At 51.4% G+C, this 23,401-nt stretch overlaps 1 protein-coding gene across 7 annotated transcripts in view; it reads left to right on the top strand.

The window, feature by feature from the left end:
- The window catches only part of DAPK2 (death associated protein kinase 2), a 106,149-nt gene extending 89,211 nt beyond the window's left edge, over nucleotides 1-16,938 (top strand). For 6 of the 7 annotated variants that reach the window (XM_037054090.1, XM_037054089.1, XM_037054094.1 and 3 more), the window contains 4 exons: nucleotides 578-623; nucleotides 13,302-13,391; nucleotides 13,512-13,595; nucleotides 16,255-16,938. In XM_037054090.1, the coding sequence (XP_036909985.1) occupies nucleotides 578-623; nucleotides 13,302-13,391; nucleotides 13,512-13,595; nucleotides 16,255-16,335 (301 nt within the window). In that variant the 3' untranslated portion in view covers nucleotides 16,336-16,938. Of the gene's footprint in view, nucleotides 1-577; nucleotides 624-3,775; nucleotides 6,268-13,301; nucleotides 13,392-13,511; nucleotides 13,596-16,254 lie in introns of those variants that run through there. The other variant, XM_037054096.1, reaches the window with a different exon arrangement.
- The last annotated feature ends 6,463 nt before the right edge of the window (nucleotides 16,939-23,401 follow it).

Below are 23,401 nucleotides of genomic sequence, written 5' to 3'. Positions count from 1 at the left end.
GAGCTCTGAGGCTGTGGGATCACAAGAGATGGGCAGGGAATTTTGGGTGTTGGGTGCCCAGAGCTTGGCCTAGTTGGGGCAGGAATAAGGTCCACAGACTCTAGAAGGTCATGTCTTCTTGGTCCTACAGACTTCAGAGAGAGCCAGAGTGGGGTCCTCTCCAGTACAGGAGCCGGACTTCTCCATCTAGGGGCAGCCCTAGGCAGGATCAAAGGGCAGAGCAGAGAAGAGATCTGGGAGGCAGGCAGAAAAACAGGCCAGAGATGTCGCAACAGAGAGCTGGAAGCTCAGAAGAGCCTTTACGGCTCCCCTCTGGTGCGGCGTTGGGCCCTTCAACTTTGGAACCAAAGATGAGAGTTATGTGATGTCTCTCTGTAGAGGGGTCTGCCTGGACCGTTTTCTCTGGGGTGCAGAGAATTCAGCCAGTTCCCCATCCATCTCTGCATCCCCTTGTGATTCTGGTTTGAGGGTGGTGATTGAAGAATGCCAAATGTGGGGCTGAGAACAGTAAGAATGAGGCCCTTTGCTCTCAGCTTCTGTCCCCTTGATTCATCGCAGTTTCTGATCCTCATTGCAGGAAACGGCTCACAATCCAAGAGGCTCTCAGACACCCCTGGATCACGGTAAGGGCACAGTGATGAGTTCCAGCGAGCAGGAAGTCTCTGCTCTGTTACCAGGGCTGGCTGGGGTGGCCGGATGCAGAGGGCCCCTGGAAAGGCCTTTGCTTGAAATGCTAACCCGTGGGCATAGATGAAAGCTGGGTGGGAGCTCCGAAGGTTCTGGGGCTCTTTCAAATAGGTCTATAGGTTTAAGTTTATATTTCATGAATTCAGGTAATTATGACATGCAACCCTCACAAACCTCAGTTGTGACCCTTTTCCTTTGGGGCCATGGTACAAAGTGTTCTTTGTCGGATGCTATGCCACTGTCATTCTCAAAGCAGAAATCGGGACTCCCCAGTTGCAGAGAGAGAACCAATGACAATGAAAAATCTCAACTTTGTCACCGGGGCTCCTTCTGGCTTTTGGAGCTCAGAGCAAAGGTTGATGCCTGGCTTTCTCAGGCACCAAGAGCCCTCAGGGAATGGGGCTGAGATGGGGGCCTGGTGGGCAGAGAGGCAACTGCTCCCTCGGGACAAGTTCATTCCCTCTGGGGAGAGCAGGAGCACAAAGGTGACTCCCTGCCTCACCTGCTTCATAACTGTGCTTTCAGCGGCTGCTGTGCTGGAAGGTCTTGGGGTCTAGTCACAGTAAAGTGCCATGAAAAGCCCTTTGGGGGGGTGGGAATCTGGAGACGAGGGCTGTGGCCCTACTAGTTCTGTTAACGGAGCAGACGTGCATCCAGGGACCTAGCCAGCCTTCCCACTCACTTCAACTGGTTTTTTTTTTAAAATATAGTTTATTGATTATACCATTACAGTTGTTCTATTCTCCCCTTTATTCCCCTCCACCTGCACACCCCCTCCCCCACCCTTCTCCCGCTTAGTTTATAACCACGTGTCTCAGGTTCTTTAGATTCTATATTTCCCCCACTATTCTTGCCCTCCCCCCTATCTATTTTCTACCTACCCTCTATGCTATTTTCTGTGCCTTCTCCCCACTTCTCCTCCTCCCACTCCCCTGTTGCTAACCCTCCATGTGTTCTTCATTTCTATGGTTCCACTCCTGATCTAGCTGTCCTCTTGGTTTGCTTTTGTTTTAGGTGTGGTTGTTAATAACTGTGTGTTTGCTGTCCTTTCACTGTTGATATTTTTCATCATCTCTTTCTTATATAAGTCCCTTTAGCATTTCATATAATAAGGGCTTGATGATGATGAACTCCTTGAACTTGACCTTGTCTGAGAAGCACTTTATCTGTCCTTCCATTCTAAATGAAAGTTTTGCTGGATAAAGCAATCTTGGCTGTAGGTCTTTGGATTTCATGACTTGGAATACTTCTTTCCAGCCCCTTCTTGCCTGTAAGGTCTCTTTTGAGAAATCCGCTGACAGTCTGATGGGTACTCCTTTGTAGGTGACTGTCCCCTTATCCCTTGCTGCTTCTAGGATTCTCTCCTTCATTTTGGTCTTGGCTAATGTAATTATGATGTGCCTTGGTGTGTTCCTTCTTGGGTCCAACTTCTTTGGCACTCTCTGAGCTTCCTGGATTTCCTGGAAGTCTATTTCCTTTGCCAGACTGGGGAAGTTCTCCTTTATTATTTGTTCAAATACGTTTTCCACTCGTGGCTGTTTCTTTCCCCCTTCTGGTACCCCTATAATCTGGATGTTGGAACATTTAAAGATGTCCTGGAGGTTCCTAAGCCTCTCCTCATTTTTTTGAATTCTCATTTCTTCATTCCTTTCTGGTGGGATGTTTTGTTCTTCCTTCTGGTCCACTCCCTTGATTTGAGTCCCATTTTCCTTTCCATCGCTATTGGTTTCCTGTGCATCTCCCTTCATTTCAATCAGTTTAGCCTTCATATGTTCCTCTAATTTGTGACTAAGTTCCTCTAATTTGTGACTGTACTCTACCAATTCTGTGAGCGTCCTGATAAATAGTGTTTTAAATTGGGCTTCTGAGAGGCTGGCAATCTGTTGGTCGCTTAGAGTTATTGGCTCTGGGACTTTGAGTTCTTGCACCATCTTTTGGGATGTTCGTGCCTGTTAAGTAGCAGGAACAGAGCCCTAGGTTTTCACCAGAGCAGGGCAACTCAGTTGCTGGGTTGTGACGTTGTATGTGGGGGCGGGGTCAAAGAGGGACAATGGCTTCCCTCCGGCACCCGCCTCCTCGACCCCCACCAGCACCGCAGCCACCACCGTCACCAGGGCCATGCGCCCCGCTCCACTGCACGCGAGTGTGCCACCTCTGTCAGCCCTCCACCACTGGGTTCGCCCCCTGGGGCCTGCGTGGTCCGTCTCACTGCGCGCTAATGTGCGACCTTGGTCAGTCTGCCCTGCACCCCGACTAGGTCCGGGCTGCCTGCGCTCCTAGGTCTGTCCTGCCCGACCCAGCTCCGCTGCTGGCTCTGCCTCTCTTACCGTCCCCGTTGAACGGTTCGTAGCTGTCGGACTTCCGTATAATTCGGTTTTCTGGTCTCTGGGTGTGTCTTAGTTCTCCAAAACTTTTGTTGTATCCAAACTTGGTTGTGGGAGAAGGCACAGTGTTTCCACCTATGCCTCCATCTTGGCGGAAGTCCCTCACTTCAACTTAAATGAGAGAGCTGGCGAGGGTGACCTGAGGGTGCAGATGAGAAGGGATAGAGGCATTTGGATGGTGGAGAGTGGGGAGGGCTTGAGCGCTCCAGAAAAGACCAGGTTCCTCTGCTCATTGAAGGGTGGAGAAAGCGAAGGGCCCTCCAGGTTTGGGCTGGGCTCAGGGCTAAGAGCTAGTGAGTGTCTCATGCTGCCTCCCTGCTCAGCCTGCCATGTGTTGCCAAGTATATGGAGCTGACTGGCTCTGTCAGCCGTGGCCTTGTATGTGCCTGCCCTCGAGTGGATGCCTGCAGAGTCCTGCTGCAGCCTGCTTGTCTGTGCGGGTGCCCCTAAATGCTATGCGTGTGAAGACCCTCTAATGGCCATGGACCACCCTGCCCTGGAGTGAGCATGCAGGCAGCACCCTTGAACTTCTTGACCTTGCTTGTGGCCCGTAGGGGTGCTCATCCTACCCGGGTCCTCCACATGGCCTGACGCATGCAGTGAATGCCAAAGAGGCTGCTCCCGTGCCTTCTGCCTCCACCTCGAACTGCCCTTTGGAGTAAGTGTCAAATTAACCCTGGCTCTTCTGTCTAAATACCCATCAGTCCAAAGGAGAAGACAGAGCCCCAGAACAGCGGAAGACAGAGCCCACTGAGCTGAAGACCAAGCGCCTGAGAGAGTACACCCTCAAATGCCACTCAAGCATGCCTCCCAACAACACCTATGTCAACTTTGAGCGTTTTGCTCACGTGGTAGAGGACGTGGCTTGGGTAGACCAGGGATGCCATGCCCTGGCAGGAGCCCATGACACCATCCAGGACGATGTGGAGGCCCTGGTCTCCATCTTCAATGAGAAGGAAGCTTGGTACCGAGAGGAGAGCGAGAGTGCCCGGCATGACCTGTCCCAGCTCAGGTACGAGTTCCGCAAAGTGGAGTCCTTGAAGAAGCTCCTGCGAGAAGACATCCAGACCACAGCGTCTGGCCTCGGGAGCGTGGCCAGGAAGCTGGACCACCTGCAGGTGCAGTTTGAAGCTCTGAGGCAGGAGCTCTCAGCAGACCTACAGTGGATCCAGGAACTAGTGGGCAGCTGTCAGCTGGAGAGTGGCAGCACAGACCGCCTGGGTTCTGGGTTCTGCTGGGACACCAGTGAGCCCCTAGTGGAGCTGCGGGACAGGTCAGGCAGTGAAGAAGTCTTGGCCAGCTTGAAGCTCTGAGCACAGGAATCTCATCAGCAATGCCCCCTGGATGGCTTGCAGAAGCGTGTTTCCAATCCCCGTGCTGGGCATCGGCTAGAATAATCCTGCAGGGATATGTGTCTGTAGCATGCATTGCCTTCCACCCCCTTCACAGAATCCAGGAGAATCACAGACGAGCTAGCGAGTTATTCATTCTGCACCGCCTCTCACCCACCTGCTTTTCTAGGAGAAGGGCTGTCAGGGCAGCCAAGCTGATAAAACAATTGAGAATAAATATCCTTCAATGTATCTTTCTCCAGAGGGAGGACAGCTGGCCCTGGGGAGGTGCTTGATGACTGATTTGTGGTCATGGATTTGTGCACACTTCACTTCCCACCTATATGCCTTAGAGACTGCAGATCTTGGGTAATATTGAGTTAACCACGGATAACAGTTCATCAGCTTGGTGCTTTCCTGCTTCAGAAGGAGGAAGTTAAAATGCACAGAGAAAATATTACTTTTCATTTGCACTGACAGCACTTACCAGGCACTTATATCTTTGATCTTTATGTCTTTGATCCTTAAAAGAACTTTCTGAGACAGGAAGGTGGGTGGCATTATTGTTGCTGTTACTATTATTTTCATGTAACTGATGAGGAAATTGACTCAGAGGGGAAAAATGATCTACTCAGGGTCATTCACAGGTAGTTAGTTGATTTACACGAAACAAACTCAGGATGCCTGACTCTAAGATGAGGGATATGGGAAGAAACTGTAGGCTTTGCTGTAAATATTCACCTTAATATTGAAGTTCAAATCCCAGAGGTAAAATAAGCACCTTAACGTGTTCTTCCGGGTAAAGGTGGAATGCTTCATCCCTTCTGGGGATTGTGTGGAGAAGTGCGTTCCAGAGGGCGAGGCCTGGGGGCATGGCCTGGGACCTCCGGCCTCTGGTTCCTTATCTGGCCTGTGTCTGTCTGAACATCTGCCCGCAGAGCAGGAGGAAAGGGGCAGCATCTCAGCCTTCTCCAGCTTTCCCTGCTCCGGCCTCAACCTTGTGCTGGGAATGAATACCAAAGGGGAACTGATAAGAGAAGGGGTCTTACGTGCTTAAGTCACTGGACCCTGAAAGGTCTGAGGAACTCCACGAGAGTGTTTGAAGAGGGTGGACATTGAGACTGGGAATCGCAAGGTTCCGTGGTCCCTTCTTGACTCCAAGCTCTGAGCACACCTCCCCAAGGACCGCAGGATCTTATCACCCTTTTCCTGGAGGAGGGCCCAGTCAGTGGGCTTGCAGAGAAAGAACCTGGAGCATGGGCCCACCCTGTGCTAGAGGCTTGGGGGTGGGGAAGCAGATGTATCATTTCAAAGTGTCTTAACAGACTCACAAAACACCCTTGCAGGAGAGGTAGGGTAAATTTATTCCCAGTTGGAAGGTGAGGAAACAGAGAGGATGCGATTTGCCCAATGTCATAATAGTGGTAAAAGTGGAGGTCTCCTCATGAGTCTGTTGCTCTTTCTGCTTCTCCTAACTGCCCCAGGCTCCAGGAGTTCACTCTCTGTTTCTGAGGCAGGTTTTACTCAGACTCACCCACCCATCTATTCACAGTAATTTCTGAGCACCTACCAACTGTCAGGCACTCGGCTTGACACTGGGGATGCAGAGTTAAGAGAAAACAGGCATGTTTTGTGCCTTAACAAAGTTTGCAGTCTAGTGAAGGATTCCAACATTAATCAAGAACATTCTAGAGATGGAGAACTGCAGCTGGGGCATATGCTGTGAAAGAGACATACGCGGCACTGCAAGAGCCTGCAGCAAGGGTCTGCTCTAGTCAGAGAAGGCGTCTGTGAGGTGGTGATGCTGGAGCTGAGAGTAGCGAGGCCAACTGGAGAGAAAGAATTGTTTGCTAAGGAGCCGGGATGCCAGGGCTCTGGGGTGGGAGGGGAATGGGAGGCTGAAATGACGCAGTTAGAAAGCAAGCAAGCTGCAGGGGAGAGAATGAGAATATTGTGTAGATGTGGCTGCGGAGGATGCAGGACCAGCAAGGACCATATAAGAGCTCTGCCTTTGTCCCGAGAGTCAAGGGGAGCCGTGATGGGTGCCCGGCTAGTCATGGCCTGATGTGAGGCCGGGGGTGGGGGGTGGAAATGCTCAGTGAGCATGGGAAGTGGTTTAGGACAAGCCAAGTAATTCTGATCCCATGAAACCATTTCTTCAAAATCTTACCTCCTTTTCTATTCGCATGTTGGATTATTTCAAATGTGATATATAATATTTGTAACAGAAACTTTTTTCATCAAATATAAGAAACGGTATTTTCATCTAAGACACATCATTATTTTATGCACCAAACATAAGAAAGATAAAAAGCCCACGATGAGAAGTCCAATAGGAGACCCCCCCCCCACAAAGCTGGAGCCCCTCAAAGGCAGGGTAAGGCGCAAAGCCACCAAGAGAAAGGAAAACAAGGGAACATGTGCGTGTCCCCACCCTGACACTAGGTGGCGGGATGAGAATTCCTGCCCTGAGATGGGGGGCTCCAGGTCGGTGGTTCTCATGTTTTCTGAGTTTGCGCAATCGGTGTGACCCAAAAGAACCTCAAGATTGTGCAGACTCAGACTGTGACCCAAAGGAACCACAGTGTGAGGTTGGGTGGCCCCAGAGGGCTGGCAGAAGCAGCATGAGCACCCGCCTCCACCTCAGCCCAACAGTTATGAAATGATGCCACTGATTGGGAGAAAAGTCCAAAAAGGTGCACCTTGGAATCCATGGAAGATGGCAAGCTGTTCCTATGCCCTGCCTGAGAGAACTGGAACAAATGGCCCACCTGCAGTCTCTCCAAGAACTAACCTGCCCTGTCACAGGACGTGATGTACTCATTTGGCACAGGGCACTGTAAATAGTAAAGGTCCTCTGGCCATGTCAACAGACCTGGACTTCACACAGCCAAGTTTCCTAAGGAAAGGAAGTGCCTGATTGAGAAACTCAGGAGAAACTACCCTGTGAACGTCAGAATAAAATGCAGTACAGGAGTGAGATGTTGATGACAACTTGGATTAGGGAGGCTGGGGAGAGGGAGGGGAAGAATCGTGGCGGCAACCACACATGCTCCATGCTGGGAGGTCCTCAGAGGCGAGCCACCAGCCACCCGTATTTTATAGCATTTTATAGGACAGGGCTTGTCTGAAGTCACCCAGCAAGTCAGACCCATAGGTTTCCCTCACTGTGGGGGAAGTGTCCTCCTTACATTCTAATCTGGTCACTGGTAAGGATGTGTCATTTAGACATCTAAATGTACTGTCCTGAGAACTTCCAAAGACAAATGGAGGTGAACTGGGGAATGCCCCCAAGTCTTTCGAGGAAATCGGAGAAGACTGTGATCTTCCTCTGTCCCCTGTCCAGTCCAACCCGCATCACCTTTGGCAACGGAACCCACACTGAGGGGAACCCAAGGAGGCCGGACCAGGGGGCCTGTAGGACTTCTCCCCACACTCTCACAGCTGGACTTTTAACAGCAGGGCCGAGGGCAGGGTCCTGAGTATCGGAGAGTCCCTGGCACTGGTACGTAGAGAGAGGGGGCCCTGGGGGCACCGGTCTGTGGGCAGACCCACCTGCTGCTGGATTTTTCATTCATCAGGCTGTTAATGAAAGGGCAGCTGCTGTGCTCTGTGCAACGCCACCCTGCACTGTTGGGGAGGGGAGGCTGAGTGCCTGTCGTCTTCCTGAATCACGGTCCCCAGGGAAGCTGGGGAGTCAGTTCCTGGGGAGGGCGGCTGCCTGTCCCTGCTCCCAAGCAGAGGCACGCGTGGCACCTGGTTACTCCACTGGCACTGGGAAGGGCGGTTATAGTGATTCCACAGGCGCAAGTGGTGGGCAGTGAAGGGGTGGGGCAGACTGATAATGACAGTCAGTCCGAGTCCCCTCCATGCACCCCCTCCTGGCACTCCTTCCCCGCACCACCCAGCCTCCGCAACAGGCCATTACGGACATGGCGGCTCCCCACGTCGCCCCATCACTCGGTGCAGTTGGATCATGAGGGAGGCCGTGTTGTACCCCCGTACCATCCCCACTGCAAATGCCTGTGGGAGTGAAGGGCCTTTTCTCCTTTGTCTGTGAAACTCTTGGCCTGTGGAGAAGACTGCCCTGGAGGAGAGCCCCAGCGCCGGCACCCTGGAGGAGCCCAAGGGGCCAGTTCAGTTGAACAAACATTGACTGGGCTCTGGCTCTGGAGAGGGGTGACAGACAAGATTAAGACAACTCCTGAATAAAAGACTCAGTGTCTGGGCCCAGCAGGGACCTAACCCACTGAGAGCTGGGGGAGGCCATGGTGAGCAGTAAAACAGGTACCTGCTGTTCCAGAAAACAGGAGAGAGAGGAATTCTGAGTGAGAGAAGTTAAGAGGGGAGGCCCAGGGCAGAAGCATTCTCAACACCAGCTCCCACACCCCCCACACACACCCCAAACTGTAGCAGGCACGGAAACTGCCAGGTAGAATTTGGAGGGGGTGGGACACCCAGACTGGGGCCAGGAAGCTGGATTGTGACATAGAGATTAAAGAGAAAGACACAACAGAGACTAGACGGGGAGAGTTTTTGTTTTTAACTTTTTGTTGTGGGAAATTTTCAAACCTTGCACAAAAGTGTTGAGAATGGTACAGAGAATTCCATGTGCCTGTTTCATCAGCTTCAATAGTGAGCAAGCTGTGGCCAGTCGTCTCTCATGCATCTCCACCACTACTTTTTCTGGAGTATTTTAAAGCAAATTCAAACTTATTTAACTCCTAAATTCTTCAGCTAGAATCTCTGATAAGGGTTTTCCCTTTTAACATTACCACTGCGCCACTATCATACCTGACAAAATTGGGAATAATTCCTTAATATCCTCTGGATAGGCATTCCTTACTCACTCGTCCCCACTTTTCTCAAGGATGTTCTGTTACAGTTGGTTTGTTCAAATCAGGGTCCGAACAGAGTCCACTCGTGACTCGTGGCATTTGGTGGTTGTGTGTCTCAAGTCTCCTGTCTTCTGTAACAGTACGGGAGGGGCAGCTTTTGAAGCTTTTCTTGGGGACGAGAAATTGCTCAGAAGCCTGACTGCCCTGGAGGGTGGACTAAAAGTGAGAGTGTATCCACGCTGAGACCTAACTCGGAAGAGTGAGACCAGGTCAGGCAAGGAAAAGGGCGTTCCTGCCTCTTTCCTTGACTTGTTTGCTGTAGGGACAACCTGCAGGGACACAGCCTTTGCGTGGCTCCCCCCTCCCGTTTATAGGGAGGCAGAGGCTCAGGTGTCTGGAAGCATCCCGAGCTCCTTTCAGCGGGTGAGGTGAAACCGCCAGTAAGAGGGAGAAATGGAGGGGCCACCTACAGAGAGACTCCATTAAAGGAGACTGGGGAGGGGAGGGGCTAGAGCGACAGACGGTGTGGGAGAGAGATGTGGGCGCACAGGTGTCCCTGGCTTTCAGTGCAGGATGGGGCTGGAGAAATGGCACAGATGGAGGTTTGAAAAGTTGCAGTCTGTTTGCAGTTTCTAGAGGAGGCCTGGTATTTAGAGAAGATCTTCTGGAGTGCCTCTCCTGAAAAGCCGGGGTGGCTGCCGCTTCATCTCCCCGCTGCTGCCTGAGGGTGGCTGCTGACCTAGCGCATCCTACTGGGCCTTTTCAAAGGCATTTGCATCTGCAAAACAAAACCTGACTTCAGCCACAGGATTCTGTTTTCTTGCCTCCCTGACATTTTTCTGAGACACTGGACATGCTCCTAGGAGCCTGGCCAGAACTGCCCAGACACTGGTATCCTGACGGACGGCAGGCCTGAGGAAGGTGGGCAGTGTCCATTTGCAGAGAGGTGGGGGTGGGGGTCAGGAGAAGGCAGAACATAGCTCCATCCCCCTCACACTCCCAATTGAATCAAAAGTGTTAGTGCCACATTTCTTCTGAGAGCAGATTTCACTGCAGAATTTGAATCTCTCTGATTTTCGAGGCTCAGATGAGAGCGTCAGCAGTTGGTAAGCCCTCTTAGCAATGAAGGAGGCCCATCAATTAGGAAAGGCCAGGCTGATAGATTTATGGCCCAGGTGGCTTTCTCCTCAAGGTGCGTGCTACTTTGTGTAGCATATAGGCAGGACCCAAGAGGTCATGGTATTGCCTCCTGTAAACGCTTCTGGGAGTGGTCCCACCGGATACCTATTTTAGTCGGGCCTCTCTACTCAGTCGCTGGCACTCCTGTGACCAGCTGGCAGATGGGATTCTCTTTAACAGGACTCCCCTAGCCTGTATGTTGACCTTCCAGCCGTGGGGTTTAGGCATCTCTCTCCTGGTAAGGGCGCCCATTAGTAAGTGGATAAAGAGAGGTGCCTTCCCTCCCAGAGTCTACTGATCCTGCCTGATCAAACTCTCCAAGTGCAGGGCAGGGGTCCGCTGCGAGGTGACATTTAAGCAAGGATCTGAACGAAGTGACAAAAGTGAATATATGAAGGACCAAGGGCAAAAAACCTTGAGACTTTGGGTTCCTGGACCAGCAAGCAGACTGGTGTGATGGGAGTCACAGCGATAGGAAGGAGAGAGAGAGGAAATCAGATTGGAGAAGGAACCATATGGTTCAGCCCCTGGGGGTCTTGGTGAGCCTGTTGAGTTCCATTAAGAGAGCCAGGAAGCTGCTGGAAAGGCTTTGATACTAGGACCAGGCAGGCTGGCCCTCTTTTGCAGCTCCCTTCCAGGTGAGAGCTAGCCCCAGGGCTGGGCTTGCAGGTGTGGCGGGGAGGTGTGAGGCAGTTAAGGAAGGAGCTGGGAGAGCTTAGCCAGGTGGTCTGTCCCTCAGTGCCCCTTTCTGGTCCCTCTCCGCCTTCCTCCTTCCCCTCCCTTCTCTCCTGTTGCACTCTTTGGTCCAAACCACAGTGTTCCAGCTTGGGAGCGTGCCTTGCCCTGGCTTTCTTGCCTTCCCTCACAGGGCAAGGTTGTGCGCACTCTCCTCTCTGCGCCCCCAGGACCCTGCCGACTCCCAGGCAGAGCTGTGGGCAGTCTTCAGGCTTGGACACCTTGTCTGATGTTATGGCTGCTGATCCAGGTGCCTGGCCTCTCACTGGCGGGAGTGAGCGGGCCTTGGGTCCTAGGATTTTATTCCAGTTTGTCTCTTCAGCAGCTCAGGGAAACAGTTTCACCATGCAACTATTAAGCACTCACCATTGTGTGCTCTGCGTGGGGAGGAGGTAGGGCCAGCGGTAGACAAAAACATGAAGAAAACTCCGTGCCCCCAAGCTGTTTCCCACTGGTGGGATGACTCCCCTGCAGAGCTGACTGGGACAGGTGACACACATGACAAGGGAGCTCACAGGTGTTTGGTCATGTTGGGGAGAGGGACATTGTTTACAGGACATCGTCTTAAAGGAGGTCCCATTTGACTTCGGCTCTGAAACACATGGAGGCCTTCCAAGGGGAGGGGTGGTCATGGGGAGGGCCTCCTGCCAGAAGATTTGAAGTCCAGGGCAGCGTGAGCCAGCAGCATGCAGGGGCCTCCCCTGGTGCGAGCGCCCTGATGAAAAATAAACAAGCCTGGCTGACAGGAGAGCTCAGCCCTCGGGGATCAGTGAGCTCCCTCACTCCACACTCACTGAGGTGCCAGATGGGGCGTTGCTGTGAGAGAAAAGTGGAGCTGGAGAGGAACTGGTGGATCCCGCTGGGCAGTCCATTTTCTTGAGGTCACGGAGTCCTTGGAGAATGGCTGGAAGCCACTGACTCTGCAGAAGCAATGTATGTCTGTACATAAACACTAATTTTTCTGTTGAGGTATAATTCACATTTCATAAATTTACCACTTGGAAGTGTACAGTTCAGTGATTTTTAGCCTATTCATGAGACTGGGCAGCAATCATCGCTATATAATTCCAGGGCATTTTGTTGCCGGTGACAGAAACTCAATGTCCTGTAGTCGTCATTCCTCATCTTTCCTCTGTCCACCCCCTGGCAACTGGTCTACCATCCGCCTCTCAGATTTGCCTATTCTGGATGTAGTGTGCACGTAGAACCACACAGTATGTGGCCTTTTATGTCCGCCTTCTTTCACTCGTAATGTTGTCAAGGTTCATTCATGGCGTAGCAGGGGTAGTAGTTCCTTCCTTCTCATGAGTGGTATTCCATATTCTGTCTCTCCACCATCATTTCATGCACATTTCAGATGTTCCCGCTCTTTGTAAAATCAGGCTGCCGTGAGCATTCACGCCAAAATCCACAAACGCACATTTACACACCAAAATCCACAAACCGCTTCGGAAGGTTCATAGAACCCCTGAAACCCATCTCTTGCTCTCTCGATCTTGGAAAAGATTTTATTTACAAAATGGTTTTATTTACAAAATGGGAGGAATTCAAGAGGGAATGGACTCATCAAGTGGTATACATTATATATGTTTTTTGGTAGAAAGAAAACTTTTTAAAATAAAATAAATTTTAAAAAGAGAAGATGGAGAGGGCAGGAATTCTATCAGTGATTTATTGCTCTTTATTGAGCACCTCTAGGTTGAAAGCTTCTATTTCCTTGCATTTACTTTTTGAGCTCTCATGTCCCATATGCCAACAAGGCATCCGATTCCTGAGGCCGGTCAGGCCCAGCGCACAGTGGGCCTCCTAGGCTCTGCGTAATGACCCTTCCCCAAAGCGATGGTGACTGAAAGCCCTGCCTCTCTCTCTTCCCCTCCCTGGGCTCAGCCTCCTGGGCTCAGCCTCCATTTCGGCCAGCATGTGTGTCCAGCTGAGGTGATAACAGCTCAGGGGAGCCAAGGGCATCTCCTGAATAGCTGAGACCTCCATAAATGTTGCCCTCAGTGTGACGTCCCTCTGCATGCCATGCCCAGCAGGAAGGGGCCGGGGTCAGGCTAAGGATGGCATGTGGTCAGGGGTTCTATGGAGAGGGGGTGACTGCCATCCGAAGTGAAGTGTCAGCTTCTATGCACTACTTTGTCTCCCAGCCGGTGGACAACCAGCAAGCCTTGGTGCGCAGGGAGTCCGTGGTCAACCTGGAGAACTTCAAGAAGCAGTATGTCCGCAGGCGGTGGAAGGTGTGTCAGGGCTTAGAGGTGGGGGGCTGCGGGTGCAGGGGACCCAGGTGGGCTCCTTGTTCCTTCCTGGGTCTTGGTGCACTTTCCCACCTGGCAACTCCTTTTCTCTCCCTCCCTCAGCTCTCTTTCAGCATTGTCTCACTGTGTAACCACCTCACCCGCTCCCTGATGAAGAAGGTACACCTTCGGCCGGAGCAGAACCTGGTAGGTAAATGCAGTGCCCTCTTCTGGAGTGGAATTCAAGGATTGCCTGGAGCTCGTGGATGAAGGGGCACAGATGGGACTTAACTGTTTCCAGCAGTTCTCGTCCTGCCCACCTCTGCACTGTGTGGTTGGTGGAGGCCTCATGTTCAGGGGGTCCACAGAGCTGGTGCCAGGAGAAGCCTCACGCTTCTGGGGGACCTCGAATCCTCTCCTGGTAGGCCTGGTGCTGCTGCCACAGCACTGCCCCCCCCCCCCCCCCCCCCCCCCCCCCCCCCCCNCCCCCCCCCCCCCCCGCTCCCTGGGGACCTGCAGCCTGCTGGGGACCTTGAGCTTGAGGACTCTGGGTAAAGGGGCCACCAAGGCGATCCAGAATGTATTCCCAACAATCTGAAGATCTGCAGTAGATAGGGAGCTTTATGTTCATGTTTTAGTGGTTCCATTTCTGTTTTGCTTTACATTATAGTACTTCATTAACATTAGTAGTAATAACAATTAGATATCATATTTGATTAGCTTGTTACAGTTTTGTTACATTTAAATTGAGAAACTTATAATACACTGATTGAGAGTGTGGCCTCTGGAGTCAGACTGCCAGGATTCATATCGCCCCCTTAATGGCTGTGTGACTTTGAGGAAATTACTTAACCTTCCTGTGCCAAATATTATCATTTGTAAAAGAGAGTTAACATTTTAAAAGAGGGTTAGTTCCTGCCTCTTAGGGCAGTCATGAGTATCAAATGATGACATATTCTCAGAACCTGACACCCAAGTGCTCAACACGTATTAGCAGTTCTCATCATTGATAAAATGCTCCTGTGGACTTTAGGGTGCCTCCCCAGTGCTTCCGCATGCAGTGTTGCAGCGCTAGTCTTTCAGCTGCTGGAGGTTCCATGGACAGATGCTCTGCAGTGCTCCCTGTGTGCAGCAAGGGCCCCAGGCGTGTGTGGGACGGCACCGGTCAGGAGCAGACGTGGCTGCTGCTCAGGTGGGGCTGCACGGCAGCTGCCTGACACAGACGCGCAGTCAGCCCTGAGCAGTCTGAGAGCACGCTGCACCTGGGCTCAGCCGCTGGACCGGCACAGCCCCTTTGCCCGCCTCCCACCTGCCCCCGGCCATGCACATGCTGAGGTCCTCTTGCTTCAGTCTGAGCTTTTAAAAAAGATTTTATTTATTTATTTTCAAAGAGAGGAGAACAGAGGGAGAAAGAGAGGGAGAGAAACATCGATGTGAGAGAACATCAGATGCATGTCTTACACCCCCAACCAGGGACCCTGCCTGAAACCCAGGCACGTGCCCTGACTGGAAATCAAACCAGTGGCCTTTTGCTTTGCAGGACAATGCCCGACCCACTGAGCCATGCTGGTCAGGGTCTGAGCTCTTGTTGATTCTTGCCCAGGACTTGAGGATGTATGGTTCCAGAGGACTGCAACAACTGTGTGGCTTTGGCCAAGCCATGTCCTCTCCCTGGTTGTTTTCCTCATCTGCTGTAAGAAGGATTGGACTCCTTCCCTCTGAAAATCCCTGTTAATGACTGACAGAATCCATCTCCCCCCATTTACTTTTTAATTGTTTGGCTCTGACGCATGCTAAAAAGTTGCTATTCAGCAGAGCTTGAGTTATTTTTATTGTTATAGCTGGGCTTGGTCCAGGACGTATTTGGCTGAAGTTGATCTTGACCTTGGATTTCTAGGTGGCTTCAGCCAGGGGAGAGAGAGAAGGCCCTGGGAAGGTACATGGCATGCCTCCCAGCTGAGTGGCCCTGATTTAAAGCAGCCATGGGGACACAGGACCAGAGAGCATTGACAGGACTGTAAATTTCTATTCTAATTTTTGTTCTTGTGTAAACATTTAAAAATAGTCCTCTCTTTACTCACATGCTCACCATCATTAGCTCAGTGGCTCATCCTACAAATGGAAAAGAATCGGGTTCTAGACATCTATTATAAAGCTTTCCCAAAGGGACTTCTCTCTCTCTCTTTTTAATGTTCTTTTGCTTAGGAAGCATTAAAATTGAACATCTCACAACAGATATTTTTATGACTTGCTTAAGTCTTTCTGAATTAGTTCTTACAATACTTTTAATAGTTTGTCAGGTCAGTGTGGCCTGAACGGAAAAGGCTCTGTGACCTCCAGGGCCCCAGCTGTGGTCAGCCACGGAGTGGGCTTTACTCTTCCTCTTCCGTGAAGATGGAAAAACTGCCCAGCAAGGCTTGCTCAAGGTGTAGCCCAAGCCAGTCAAGGAAGAGGGTGTGTGGGGGTCACAGGCTGGGGAGGTGCCTTCTCCCCTCTCTTCTCTCTGGTCTGAGTTTAGGAGACCCACAGCACACAGACCATGTACCCAGGTGGTCTTGATCCTGTGGCAGCCACCAGATATAATTTTCATGATCATTCTAATTTGGCTTCTCCTGGCACCTGGCTCTTCTAGATACTCTGCCTGTGTTCCTCCTCCTGTGAGGAAGGCCTCAAAGCATTTGGTCTGGCCCCAGTCAGTTCCTTCTCCCTCCCTCCTATCCCGCCCATTCTATAGACAGAATGGCAGCCTTCTGCCTCTCTGGCTTGCAGGCCCCCGCCCGGGTGTACCAGGCCAGGCGGCCCAGCACAACCCCACTCCTGACATCTCATGGCCCTCTTGCCCTGGGTCTCTCTCTTTTTTTTCCAGAGGAACTGTGAGAGTGACACCGAGGAGGACATGGCCAAGAGGAAGGCCCTCCACGCCCGGAGGAGGAGCAGTACCTCCTAACTGGCCCAGCCCTCAGGGAACACGAGGGAGGCCCGGGCCCAGCAGGACTTCCTTCTGTGCAGAATCTCGGTCCTCGTCAGTCACCAGCACCCAGGCATTCTTCATTCCTGAACGTTCTGCAAGAGAGATGGGCCTGCAGGATTCTGAAGTGTTTGCAGGGGAAGCCGGGAGACTGGGAAGTGTGGCTGTTCCCTGCGGTGGAGGCACCTCCATTCCCAAAGCTCTTATCCTCCACCAAACCGGCTCCCACCTGTCTGCCAACCTGAGAGCCTGGGGTACGGGCGTGGCCTTCAGAAAACAATGTAAAGGAACATTGTCATCAAGGGTGAAGGTCAGACTCAGGCAGTTTTCCTCACAGGATGAGGGAGTTCAGAACCAGCCTGGTCAGTAATTATACCAGCGGGACGGAGGCCTCCCCCATGGGGAGAAGCCAAGTGAGTGAGGTGGACCTTGGGGTCTGAGGGACCAATCCTTTGACCTCCTAGAACCCACATGGAGTCAGCACGTCAGGCTGACCAGCATATCAGACTTTCTAAAGCAGCCCATGGCCAGCCCACTGTATTGTAACTTTTTTCATTTTTATTAAAAGTTTGGTTTACCTGATGCTTGGCTTCTTTTAGGGCTATCTCCATCAGGATGTCTCTGTGACTTTGGGGGAGCACCAGGGTTAGGGTGCTGAGTGGCTAGTGCCTCACACTGAACCATCCCCTCTGGACGACAAGTCATCCAGCTTCCATACCCTCCCCTAAATCAGACACGGCACATAATGCCTGTGCGGTCTCTGCTGCCCTCACCATCACCCCTGATGGTAGGGGCTGAGTTGTGTCTCCCAGCCTTCAGTACCACAGAATCTGACGGTACTTGGCCATACGGTCTTTAAAGAAGTAATCGAGTTAAAATGAAGTCAGTGGGCTCTAATTCCGATATGACTGGTGCCTTTTTAAGAAGAGGAGATTAGGACACAGAAGAAAGGCGAAGGCGAAGGCACAGGGAAAATGCGGCCATCTACAACCCAAGGAGAGAGGCCGCAGAAGAAACCAAACCCTGCTGATGCGTCCGTCTTAGACTTCCGGCCTCCAGAACTGCGAGCAAATACCTTTCTGTTGTTTAAACCACTGGTCTGTGCTACATTGTTAAAGCAGCCCCAGAAAACTGACACACCTGCCGACTATGGCCAAGATAGAGGCAGGCGGCTTTTTAAAGATGCAGCTGGAGAGGGACAGAGAACCCACAGGGAGAAAGGAGAGGACGGAGAGGTGGGTTGCCGCACCCTTGAGTGAGTGTGGTAAGAGGACCTTCACAGACGTAGATGCCCAGGCCATGCTTTCCGGGCTGCAAGAGGGTGTTGCTGGCCAGAAACCCAAGAGAAGACCCTTGGAAGCCAGAAATCAAAAGGGTCAGGGTGAGGCCCTGAATCTGAGAAAGTGCCAGAGAAGAGGTGGGAAGAAAGGGAAGGTTTGGGAAGGTGAGTGGGGGAAAGTGAACCAGGAAGGAGAGGGGAGAAGTCAAAAGGGCAGAAAGTGGAGGGCCTGGGGGGAGGGGAGGCAGACGTTCCCTTTGTCCGCAGCATGTTTTAAGCACCTCGTGTGAGGGGGTGGACCAAGCCGCCCTCCTCCAGGTGGGTGGGTGCATCCGGTAGCAGGAGAAAGGCCTTCCAGGCAGAAACTAAGTGGACCTGCAGACCCATTGAGACGCTGTGGGGTTGACCTGTAGTTCTTAGGCAGCACCAGCTCTGGGCCTCTGTGCAGCCTTGCGGAGGCTGAGAACTGTGGCCAGGGCCCCTGGGCCAGTGAGGGGCTCTTGGCTATGGCTGGTCACATAAATCGGCAAGGAATGTTGTGGAATGGGAGCTCGCTGGGCGCTCCTAGAAAGTGAAGCGTGGTAGTGGGTAGGGGACCGCCCTCCTAGAGAGGAGAGCAGTGAATGGCTTTGGCAAAACCAGTGTGAGTTTCCAATCACGACCACAGGATTAGCCTTTTAGAATTTCATCCAATGATGACATTTTACTGAAGGGGAAACTGAAGCCTGGAGAGAGGAAGGGACTAGTTCTACGTCACACAGCATACTTGTGAAAACGTCTGACGGAAGCCCCGACTTTCTGACTCCTTGCACAGCGCTCATTCCTCCAGCCTGACAAACTGTGGTAGACCTTTCAGGAGACGGATGGAGCTCTCTTTGCCTGAGTTGCTTTGCCTCCTTTTAAACGAGCTCTCATATATCCTTGACTGCTCGCTGCCTCACCCTTCTTTCCTGGAAGTGGGAGAAGTGGTCTCACTTGCTGCCGTCTGTCTTCTCACAGCCTCGGGCACTGCCACCGGCTGGGGGCATCTGAGCAGCCAACCTCCATGGTCCATGAGTCAGTCAGTGAGCCGGCCTGTGCCTGGCACAGTTCTGGACGTGGGGCAGGACAGCGAACGGGACAGACACGGGCCCTGCCCTGCCGGGGTCCACACTCTGTGAGTCCTGTGCATATAGGACTCTATCCAGTCCACAGGCTGCGCCTCCTCGCTTTCTTCTCATCTAGGCAATTGGAAGCCCTATTGACCACCTCCTGGCAGGCAGCCCAGTTCTCTGGCATTGGATAGCACCTGCTGGGCTTCCCAGAATCTCTTGGGAAGCACAGGGCCAACCAGTGGACAGAAGGGGCCTTTAAGGAGACATATCCCAAGGATGCCTTTGAAGCCCAGCAGCCAGAGCCAGCCGCCCACACCACTCCTGTATAGGAGGCAGTCCTCATGGCCTCCCTACTAGCAGATGGCTGCTACCCTTTGGGTGTGAAGATGGGTAGAATGGCCAGCCCAGGGGAAGCGGGAGGTCCATGGGCTCTGAGGAGGACATATTGACTAACCCCCACGTCAAGACTGAAAGAGACCACAGTGTGCTCTGAGGCGTATGGAACATTTCCAGTGACGAAAGCTGTGCTTGGTGAAAAGGCAAGTCTTCAAAGAGGTCTGAGGGTGTCCTGCCCCAGAGCGTCTGCCTGTGTGCTTCCAGGATGCTGCATCAATATTTCACCGATGCACCTATAAATATTTCAGCGCGTGGCGTTTTAATGTCAACCCGAATGGCTTTCCTGATTCCAAATCTTAGATCGCACCTGCCTTTTCCACTCATGTATTTATTTGCTGAAAACCTCATTTTGGAAGCAAATGGAAGCCATACCATAGAAGAAGTGAACCACAAAATCTCTGTAAAGGAAAAGTCAAGCCCTGTGCTCTACAAAGTAGGCACCCGTGAAAAGAGCCCAGCTGAGGGCTGGAACAGCACAAGGGGTTCCATCCGGCACGGGCTCTTGGAACTTTCTTTACATCTGGTTCCCAGCTTAATGTCGTCCTGACATTGTTCTGTTCAATGTGCCTTGGTGGTCCGCTGAGAGGATCCCATTATGAGCAAACCTTAATAGGCATAGGGACTGGAGCAACTGAAGAGCCGCACAATGGTTAATTGACATTTCAAAGCGTAGGGACACAGTTGGTGACCTCCCATTCATAGTTTCTCTCTTCCTGTTTTTCCTTCTCTCCCACCAGTTCTCCCTTTCACTCCTCTTCCGCCCATTAGCAAACCATAATATATAACTGAAGTACATATTTTAGTAATGATGTGGCTTATTGAATAAAATTTGCATTCCCAGTTCTTAATCTAAAGAAAAGGTGGTTATATGATCGAGGGACAAATACTTTTTTTTTTCCTTGTGGATCAGTGATTCCTCCCCTGAACTAGAAGAAAAATGAAATAAAAAAGCTCACCATCATTTTTAAAAACTTGTTCTGCAATAGGAACATTTCATACACAACATTGACTCCCCTTCACGCCCTTGGAAGGCAAACGGGAGCCCTATCTCTGCAGCCGAGGAAGCTGAGACTCAGCGGCGGTGAGAGACTTGTACGCAATCACGCAGCTAGAGCACATGGAATCTAGATTCCAGCCTGGTTTTGCCTACCCCCAAATCCACATTTCTTCTCGGCTTTTTTTGGAGAAAAACTGTTGAGTGAAAAAAGTGTCCCGGAGAACCACCCCATGCAGTCTAATCCTGTTTTTGTAGAGCTCAAAAACCATACCATGTGTTGTTTAGAGATACATGCAAATGTGATAAAACTATCTTGAAAGCAAGGCAGTGACTACACTCTGAATGCCAGGGGAAGCTCGCCCCTGGGCAGTCGAGACGAAGAAGGACAGGGGTGGGTGCTGGCTGCTGGCAGCGTACTAGCCAGCACTGAGGTCACCGTGCGCACCAGGAGTTCATTTTATCCTCATGCTTTCTTGCTTACCTATTAGTTACCTACTCTTTTGCATGTAGCAAGTATTATGTTAAAATAATAAAGGGAGGAAATGAGCTGAAAGACAGCAACCCTAATTGGTCCTCAGATGCTGGAGGGGACGGCACCTGGAGTCTGGTGGGGCGCCAGACCCCTGAGCGTGCTCTCCCCTCCTGACTCAATGGCAGGCTTTTTCCTGTGTGGTTTCATTGGCGCTGAGGTCATCCGGCCACCCTGTGGGAGTCCCTGGGCTGGATTACTATTTGCATTTTAAAGGGCGGAATAAATAAAGCCCCCTGTTCCTCACAGCTTCACTTCCCCCCTCACCACTTGCCCTCGGAGTCTGCCTAAGCGCTCCGAGAGGCCCAACCAGGCTGTCTGCCAGCGCGCACTCCAGGTGCCTGCACATCTCTTTGAGTTTAAACCCAGAGGCTAGCTGGGATGTGAAAAGCCATTTGAACCATTCCCTTACTCCCGATGGGACGGCCCTTGGGGTTTCTTCCTCTCATTTTCAACCAAGAGAAGGCAATCCCGTGTCTTCCCTCATTCCCTTCTCTAGTTCGTGACAGTCCTCATTCTATATCACCACTCAGGGCCCCTGGCCCTGGCCTAAGTCCTGCCACTTCCCAGCTGCTGTCTGTCATTCAACCTCTCGGGTCCCCCACATGCTCCTCTGTGAACTGGTGATAATAACGTCAATGGTACTTGTCATGAGTGCCCCTTTGAGGCCAATTCTGAAAAGGAGATTTGTCAACTTTTAAGAACTCGGACAACCTAAGGGATTTGCTATTTCCATAATTTAATTGCGCTCTGAGAAATTCCAAAGGAGAACAGCCATGGCCCACAGTGGCAGTCAACTCTCATAGCCTAGACTCTGGGCAGAGGGCTCCCACCTAGGGCCTGGGTGCACCTCTTAGCTCTTCAGCTCCGACACAGCTGTGTGATGCCTGCTTCTGGGCAGACACTGGCTTATTGAACATGGAAGGCATGAGAGGTTTTCTTCCCACACTTGTGCTGGAGGGGCCCTGCTGGGGGCGCCAGAGGCAGAAACAGAGCCCTGCCAGAGTCAGACACAAGGAGGGCTGCTTACTGCTGCTTTGTCTTCTCATCCAGAACCTGTGTAGCTCAGTTCAAAGGCGCAACAACTCTTTAAAGAAGTAAATGCAGGACTCTGACTATTTGTCCCCACCCTGTTTTCCTGTTTTCAAGGTTGTGTTAGTTTGCTAGGCCTGTCATAACAAAAGACCACAGGCTGGGTGGCTCAAGCAACAGAAATTTATTTTCTCACAGCTCTGGAGGCTGGAAGTCCAAGATCGAGGAGCCAGTAGGGTCGGTTTCCTCTGAGGCCTCTCTCCTTGGCTCGCAGATGGCTGCCCTCTCATTGCCGCTCCACATGGTTTTTCCTCTAGACACGTGTGTACCTGGTGTCTCTTTCCGTATCCGAGTTTCCTCTTCTTATAAGGACATCGGTAATACTGGATTAGAGCCCGCCCAAGTGGCCTCATCAATCACCTCTTTAATGGCCCCTGTCTCCAAATAGTCGTATTCTGAGTACATGGACTTAGGACTTCAACATAAAAATTTGGGGGAGGGTGGGAGACTCAATTTAGCGCATAACTAAATTGGTTTAAATCCTCACCAAAGGAAATGGTTTTTTGCTTTTAGACAGAGAGGAAGGGGGAGAGAGAGAGAGGAACATCAGTACGAGAGAGAAACATACATCAGTTGCCTCCCATATGCACCCTAACCAGGGATTGAACCCGCAACATTTTGGTGTACAAGACAATGCTCCAACCAACCGTGCTACCTGGCCAGGGTCTAAAACTAACTTTAAGAATGATTGAGTTTTTGATGTCTATCTCCTCTGGTGGGCCATAAACTTTATGAGAGCTGGACTAGGATCTCTGTTTGCTGTTTGCTGTGCAGTGTCTGTGGATGCTCAGTAACTATTTATGGAATGAATTAATAAATGAATCATCATTCCTTGGCTGATCCAAAATGGCAAGGATAGCTGCAGAACCTCAGACTGGCAGGAAGCCAAAACAGAGCCCTCGGAACCTGGCACTGGGTGGCGACCCTCCCCTGGCAGGCCTGTCCCTCCTGGATATACTCAGTTCAGTATGTATTGGTCTTGAAGGCCTACTGTGTATCAGACTTTGTCTGGCTTTAGAGAATTGGTAAGCTTCTTTTTTTTTTTAAAATATATTTATTTATTTATCTTTAGAGGTGAAGGGAAGGAGAGAGGAAGAGAAACATCAATGTATGGTTGCTTCTCGTGCACCCCCTGCTGGGAACTGGCCCCTGCTGGGAACTGGCCTGCAACCCAAGCATGTGCCCTGACTGGGAATCGAACCGCGATCATCTGGTTCGCAGGCTCACGCTCAATCCACTGAGCTACACCAGCCAGGGCGGTAAGCTTCTGATAAGAGAAAGGGAAAGAGGGTATGGGTTAGTGTGCTGATTGCTTGTCCTTTTGCCTTCCCATCACTGGGCTTCGGAATTTACCAAATAAGTGAAAGAGTGCAACTTTTGGGGGGGGGTATTGCATTAGTAGTGTGATAAATTAGTATTTCTACCATTTTCCCCTCCTCTAGCCACTGTGACCCTGGTTTCAGGTCAGAGACCCAGGGGTCCTGCTATGGAGCCGGCAGCCACCTGTTGGGATTGGAAGAGGTGTTCATGGTCAGGTGTAGAGGACAGACCTGACACTGGTTGAGTCCTCTGGAGGAGTGTGTTTGTGTGTTCCTACATATTTGTGTGTACATCTGCGTGCATGTGTCACTTGCGTGTGTATGTATGGCAAGGTGTGT

This window comes from Sturnira hondurensis, unplaced genomic scaffold (genome assembly GCF_014824575.4).
Source record: "Sturnira hondurensis isolate 20B ecotype Veracruz unplaced genomic scaffold, ASM1482457v3 Scaffold0008196, whole genome shotgun sequence".
Taxonomy (NCBI): domain Eukaryota; kingdom Metazoa; phylum Chordata; class Mammalia; order Chiroptera; family Phyllostomidae; genus Sturnira; species Sturnira hondurensis.
Note: the sequence above shows the minus strand (reverse complement) of the source record. Positions and strands in the feature narration are given on the sequence as shown.